The 7,153-nt window shown below is 32.1% G+C and overlaps 1 protein-coding gene across 7 annotated transcripts in view; it reads left to right on the top strand.

The window, feature by feature from the left end:
* The window catches only part of LOC108694404 (zinc finger and BTB domain-containing protein 6-like), a 62,509-nt gene that overhangs the window by 3,485 nt on the left and 51,871 nt on the right, over positions 1–7,153 (top strand). For 3 of the 7 annotated variants that reach the window (XM_018203845.1, XM_018203846.1, XM_018203844.1), the window contains exons 1-3: positions 1,269–1,422; positions 2,097–2,650; positions 3,735–3,914. In XM_018203845.1, coding sequence (XP_018059334.1) covers positions 1,311–1,422; positions 2,097–2,650; positions 3,735–3,914 — 846 coding nt within the window. In that variant the 5' untranslated portion in view covers positions 1,269–1,310. Of the gene's footprint in view, positions 1–1,267; positions 1,423–1,762; positions 1,989–2,096; positions 2,651–3,734; positions 3,915–4,897; positions 5,689–7,153 lie in introns of those variants that run through there. The other 4 variants (XM_018203841.1, XM_018203843.1, XM_018203842.1 and 1 more) reach the window with 4 other exon arrangements.

Consider the following 7,153-nt stretch of genomic DNA (forward strand, 5'->3'; position numbering starts at 1 on the left):
TATATATATTACTGAAGATATTATTAATTAAAAAATAATGACAAAAGAAGATTACAAATAACTGAATTTAATTTCTTTCTTCTTTGGATATCAGTTAATTGTTAACTTATTTTTACATCTAAGTTTTTTAATGAACATATGCGTTAAATTGAATACCGTGGTGTGAGAAAATAGACGAAATTTAGTTACTTCGGAGTCACTTAAAAGTGCATTAGCTTTGAAGCACCGCTTTATTTACATTTTGAATTGTAAGCTGCTGAAGTCCTATCTTTTACATTGATTTGAGAAATCATGATTTGTTTATAATTTATTATTAAAATTAGAAATAATTAAATTATTTTTCAAAAAAGTTAAATTATAATCACTTTACGGTAAACAATTCATAAGAAAATGACATCGTTTTAATAATTTTGTCTAAATTTTAATATAAACTTTGCGCAACAGTTTATTGATAATAAACACATTAATAGGCATTAATAGTTTTTCAATAATTATCATTAAAAAAATTTTATTTTAAGGAATTTATAAATACATAACACAACTATCTTGTTTATTTACACTGAGAAAAAGTATTTAATTTTAATAAATAATTGTTTGAATAATATTAATGTAAAATTTATTTTTATTTAGCAGAATAAATATTTATTAAATAAAAAATTCAAATTAATTGTTCTTGTACTGTATAAACATATGTTACATTTAGTGAATATTTAAGACATCAATAAATATTCAGACAAATATTTATTTAAAATTTAATACATTTTTCTGTGTGGAATAAAAAAAATGCGACTACATGATAAATTAAAAAAAAAAAGTATAATATTCTTGAATTGTGGCATAATTGAGAGTCCCTTCATTACACAATTACGTTAATTAATAAAATCTGATTTGTTACAGACATTATTCATTTACATTAATTGATAAAATTCTGATCAATTGGTTAATCTCATTTTTCTAATTTTTAGAATAATAAATAAATAAATGAATAAAATGAAGGATAATCATGAAAAATTCGATTCGATCGCGTTTGAATAGTGCGCGTTGACGCGCCATATCGCGCGACTGACGTAATGAAAGCGTGCGTTATTTGGAAAATAAGAAGGCCGGGACTGGTGGAGATCGATATGGCGACGACTAAACGAGCGCCGCGCGAATTCTCTGTTCCGGCTGCGATATATTTCGCATGGGACAGGCCACGTTATCGGGCGCACCGACGGGCCGCGAGATCCTGCACGCAGTCGGAAAGAAGACGCGGCGTACGTTCAACCGCGTTTGAATCCGAGCGCCCTTCGCGCCATTCCCCGCGGCAGATGCACGAAGGTCAAAAGTATTTTAAAAATAAGGCCGTAGGCATTGGCAGATTGGTATGGCAGTGGACGTTAAGGGTCGGGTGGCGTTGTAATGGCAAAAAGTTTGCGAGAGGTGAGTAATCGACGTACGGGAGATATTCGGGAAGCGGTATCTCGCGTTGAGTGATACACGACGGCGTAACCTGCGTAGGATCCGCGTAAATAAAGCGGTGCGAGTTAAGGTTGTACGAGTGGCTAGAAAATCGGGCATCAACAAATCGTCTTTTCGCGAGGAGGCTCGTGGAGGCTAGACGAGCACGGCCGACAATGGCGCCCAAGCCACGCGAATATTGACATTGCCAAAAACATCACCTCCGAATATATCGGATTATAATCGTATACGTGGGTGGTACGTACTGCGTCGCAATTAGCGATCTAACCTCGCGGGCGGCCCGTGGCCGTGGCCCATCGCTTAGAAATTCGAGCGCGGCTTACTTCGTTCAGGCCGTTAAGGTTATGCGAAAAAATGTTTTCTGCATGTATAGTAGCGCGGCGTGAACCCTGAAGGGTTTTACAGTTATACTGCAATGTGGCACATTTGCAGAAGCGCGGAGGACGTTGTGTGGGTCTAGAGAGCCGCGATTTAATCTGCGGGGAGATATTGTCAGGACGATAGGAGAGTGCGCGTGGAGAAAGTGTGTGAGTTTAGCGATTTTTAAGGGTTAGGGGATCACACAAAATTCGGTATAGCCAGGGTGATAGCATAGCTTTTATGTAGACTGTTTTGGCCAACTAGTTTGGTTGTAGGGTCGGGATTGGAGATAGACAAGATGGACCAGCAGTATTGTCTACGGTGGAACAATCATCCAGCCAACCTCACAGACGTTCTCAGCTCCCTGCTTGCCAGAGAAGCACTCTGTGACGTTACCCTGGCCTGTGTCGGAGAGACCTTCAAGGCGCACCAAACCATACTCTCTGCATGCAGTCCGTATTTCGAGAGCATTTTCCTGCAAAACACCCATCCCCATCCAATCATATTCCTCAAGGATGTCAATGACACGGAAATGAAGGCATTGCTGCACTTTATGTATAAGGGCGAAGTCAATGTTAGTCAGCATCTCCTACCGATGTTCCTTAAAACAGCAGAAGCATTGCAGATCAGAGGCCTCACCGATAATAGTGTAAATAACAAGGCAGAGGACAAGTGTCCATCACCTGATCCAGAAACACAAACTGGAGTAAGACATAGCGATTCGCCTAACCTCCAGTCTCATCATGAGAAGAGGAAAAGAAAGAATTCAGGCAGCTACGACGTTTCTCTTTCTGGCCCACCTAGCGAAAGATTCTTGTCTGATTCTCAGGTAGATATCGTACTCGTTTACTCTCTTTTGTAATTCTATCATGAGATTGGTGTCATTATTTTTATTCATTGTAACACATGTACAATATCTTTATCATGACTCGTGTACGTGTTATATTAAATATAATATTTTAAAATTTGATTAAGAAAAATTATAGAAAAACGAGCAACATAAATATTTCTTCTGAAAATTGATGCGAACATAATTTTTTGTGTGCATTCCAGATTGTCTCTTTGGTCTCTTTGGATACAATTTTTATTTTATCCGTTATGTTTGTAACAATATTAAATATTACATTACATTTTTATGTATTAACTGTATAAAATAACATACATGCAATTTATAATAATGCAATTTCTTTAAATAAGTTTATATGAATAATACTAATTTCTGTCTATATATCATTATATTTATGCTACTGCTTAAAATTCTGGTTGATTGTGTCTCATACATATTATCAACCAATTATACATGTGTTTGTGATTGCACAGCTTTCCAAATAATTTTATAACCTTGAAAAGTTCAGGCCAATATATACCTGCTGTATAATTCAAGAGATATCATCATAATTAAAGATCCCATAACAAAGTCTGATCACAAAATGACATTTTTGATTGGCCTATCGTTTTTGTCAACTTCAGTAAGTTGGAAATGAGTAAAATTGTATATATGTAAGTTAAAATGAGATGGCATGTATAAAAAGAGACAGTACATATATTTTTCTTTTTTATTCTTGTTTTGATAAAATTGCTCGTGGCTGGATTCTGTTATAATGTATTTCCTATATACTTTTATTTATATATTTTGATAAGACTCACCTATTCAGAAAAAGGTGTAATCTGTCTATTCCAAAACGTCAAATGCAATTTGATTACAAGTATAATAGTAAATGTTATCATACAACAATAACGTAAAGTTTATAATAAATCCATCTATTACGTTTTTAAGCAAAAGAAATAACCTATTGATGAGTGTTTATTTAAAAAAAAGTTCTTAACCTCAAATCTTATAATTAGTAATCATAGTCGAGGTACAGCATTCAGAGAAAGATGAAGACAATTTTTTTTTGATTGATTATTTTCAGACATCCTCGCAGTGTAGTTACAAATCAAGTCCTCCTGTGATTCCAAAGTTAAATAATGCCCTGGGAGTTGAGATGGAAGATGGTGGTCGACCCATGTCCCCTGCTTCACAACCGCAGGCTCCTATTAAACAAGAGGTGGATCACCACTTGCCCGACTTCCATGACAATATTTCCCTCCCCGTAAGTAATTTTCGACATTTCATATTTTAATTTTGATTAATCATTTCTTTCTATCTCTGCACATATGTATTCGCTTCGCTTTTTCTTGTACATTCACTCATTTAATAATGTAGAATACTAACTTTGTTAAAATTTGTTTTAACTTTGCGCGATCTATGTTGTTACATGCAAAATATATGTGTATATAATCTTCCTTATTGGTAAAGAGTTGATTATAAGTATTTCAATTTATTTGAAAGTTTACTGTTGATGCAGTTGAAGGAAATTATTTTTTGATATATTTATCATGATTGCATAAAAGATAATAATGATAAGATTGTTTATGTTCTTGGTTTCTTTATCTAAGTCACATACACTACAAAAAAAGCTTGAGAAATTTTATTGTTTCTTATCTTATTACATTTATCTTATTAAATTTTATTGTTTCTTATCTTATTACATTTATCTCTAGACACATAATTTTTAAGTAATTATGTAATTATGCATTACTAGTTAATACATTATTTCTGTAAGATATTTCTTTGAGAATACTTAAATGTTAAAAGAATGCACGTGTAAATTGTTTGAACATTTTTTTTTGTGATGTGAAGTGTTCGCGTAACAAAGTATTATTGTTACCCTATTATTATTATATTACAGCATGTAACTTAGATTCTGTGTGTCCATTAAGATATTTTTATTTTATATTCGCATTTTTTTCGAAGATGCTGTATGCTTCTTCTCGCTTAAAATACTTTGCACAGTCGTAAATGAAGTGCAAAGTTCTCGTGATATATCATGAAGATAATTGTCCCTATAACGGAGTTTCGTTACTGTTCCCACAATTGATGATGATTACCTACCATCGTCCTATAGTCGAAACAAACATGGGAAGGAAGGGATTTTTCTAATTAGAGATTACAGAATTGGCTTTTTCTCAAAAAAAAAAAAAATTGATCGAAATGTGTTGATTAAGCACATATCCTTTCCTTCTCTGTTGACAGACTAATATGGAGTGGGAGGTTCAAAGAGATGGGAAGAGTGACGAAACTATGGATGTACAGAACATGACTTCAAATCGTCCAGATTCCGCTGGGGTGCAGGTTTCTCGCGAAAGTGCCATCATGGCTGGAGGTTCTCTCTATATCGATATGTCGGGAATTGCGTCTGAATTCCCCGGAAATTCGCATAATCCATTAAGTCAAGCCATATCTATGAACACACACCATTCGTATAAAAGCAATAGCATTGATCAAACCCAGTCATACGAGTCGTTATCTGAATATCCAACTAAGAGACTTGAAAGTGATAGATCGTTACAAATAAATCAGGAATTAGGATTGTCTGTAATTCAGCCAACAATTCAGTGCGCAAACTTGCAACGTACTACTCCGCATAATAGAAAGGCTGGTAAATTTAAAACAGGATGGTTAGGCATGTATTCCTGGTTGCAGTATGATGAACGATCGAATCTTATGTTTTGCAAATACTGTAGAAAGTGGAACGAATCTATACCAGAAATTCGTACCTCATTTGCTGCGGGAAATGGCAATTTTAGACTAGAGATCGTTAACCATCATGATAAATGTAAAGCACATAAGCTTTGCGTAGCAAAAGAAAACGAGGAAAGAAAACATTATACTTACACGACAAAAACATGCTAGCCTTGATACCTTTTATCCTATCTGAATCTGTTAACTTGTAATTAATTTCGCGCTCATTTAATACCTAAAAGACTTATCATTCACAAATATTCAACACATTTGTACGAAATACGTAACAATTTTGAGAAATTCCTGCCTTACTAAATCGCGAAAAAATTTAACCAAATTTATAATATTTGTTTTTTTTAAAACAAAATGAAACACACTTGAACTTGTAACAGAATATGTTATAAGTGAATTGTTATTTTTTTTAACGTTATTTATTTAACGTGGTTCTACAGTAAAGTGCCGAAAATTTAGGGCGCCTCATCAGGGCCACCCAAAATTACAAATATATGTGCATAATTTGTATAAAATATTAAAACTATGTGTATATTTTAATGAAATAGTATAAAATAAACGATATTTGTACAGTATGCAAAAGTACTAAAATAGTGAAATAAAAAGAAATTTATTTCTTGTACAATTTATTTTTGTGAAAATTCGATATTTTACCATTTCAATATTAAATATCTTTCCAGAATGGAAATGACCTATTACTTTTTTGTGATCGTTATAATTGTAATTTTTTTAACTTTTTATAATCTCATTTTTTAGAGAAATCTATGGTATTATTTGCGTGTAATTAGTCAAAGAAGCGCCTCTATTTTTTTCTTCTTTTATTTCATCAATAATCTACCCTAGAATTTTGCACATGTTAAATACTTCAGCTTTATTATATTAAAAAATTAGACATTTCTACAATAACTCGATTTACTATAGAATCATCTTAACTATCAGATTTCTTACAATTATGTACTCAGAGATCTTCCAAAGATTCCTCTTCTCGATTTCTCTTACATTGCAGTCTTGCAACTTTTTTACTTTTAGATTATATTCAATCAATTATAATTATTTTATTGCATCAACAATATTACAAAGAAGTTTACACTTGTTAAACATATTTCCACACAAGCGAGTTTTTATCATCAAATAATTTTATCACTGTTAAAATTATTATTGCTTATAAAGTTAAAACAGTTTATGTGTGTACATTATTTTATTATTAAAAGGACAATGCATAATTACATATATAATGATGTTGATAATTCTGTTAATACATTTAGTAACATTTCCAATGTTATGTTGTAATATGTATATGTATTACTTGGAGATGATATATGATAAAACTATTGTATATTTAAATAGCACATAAAGATGTTTATGAAAATTTGTATAATTATAAAAATTACGCAAATAACTTTAATAGACGAGTGAATGAAGTCTGTATAATCATACAAATTTGTTTTTGCAATTATTTTTTATGATGAGACAACATATTTCCAAGATGATTGGACTTTACAAAAAGATTGAACATTTGCATTTTTTTAAACGTATATGTTATATACTTGATATGTATTACATGAGCGTACTATACAATTTTCAATATGTAAGAAAAAAAGATGCCAAAGTATATATTTTTGAGATCATGTTCTGTAACAGATGTCTTATATGTTTGAGCAATAAATCAAGTTGTTCTGAAAATAATTTTTTCTTTGAAATTATATTGATTATATTTAACCTCCTACAATTAAATATTATATTTTTTATATAATT

This window comes from Atta colombica, unplaced genomic scaffold, assembly GCF_001594045.1.
Source record: "Atta colombica isolate Treedump-2 unplaced genomic scaffold, Acol1.0 scaffold12, whole genome shotgun sequence".
NCBI lineage: Eukaryota > Metazoa > Arthropoda > Insecta > Hymenoptera > Formicidae > Atta > Atta colombica.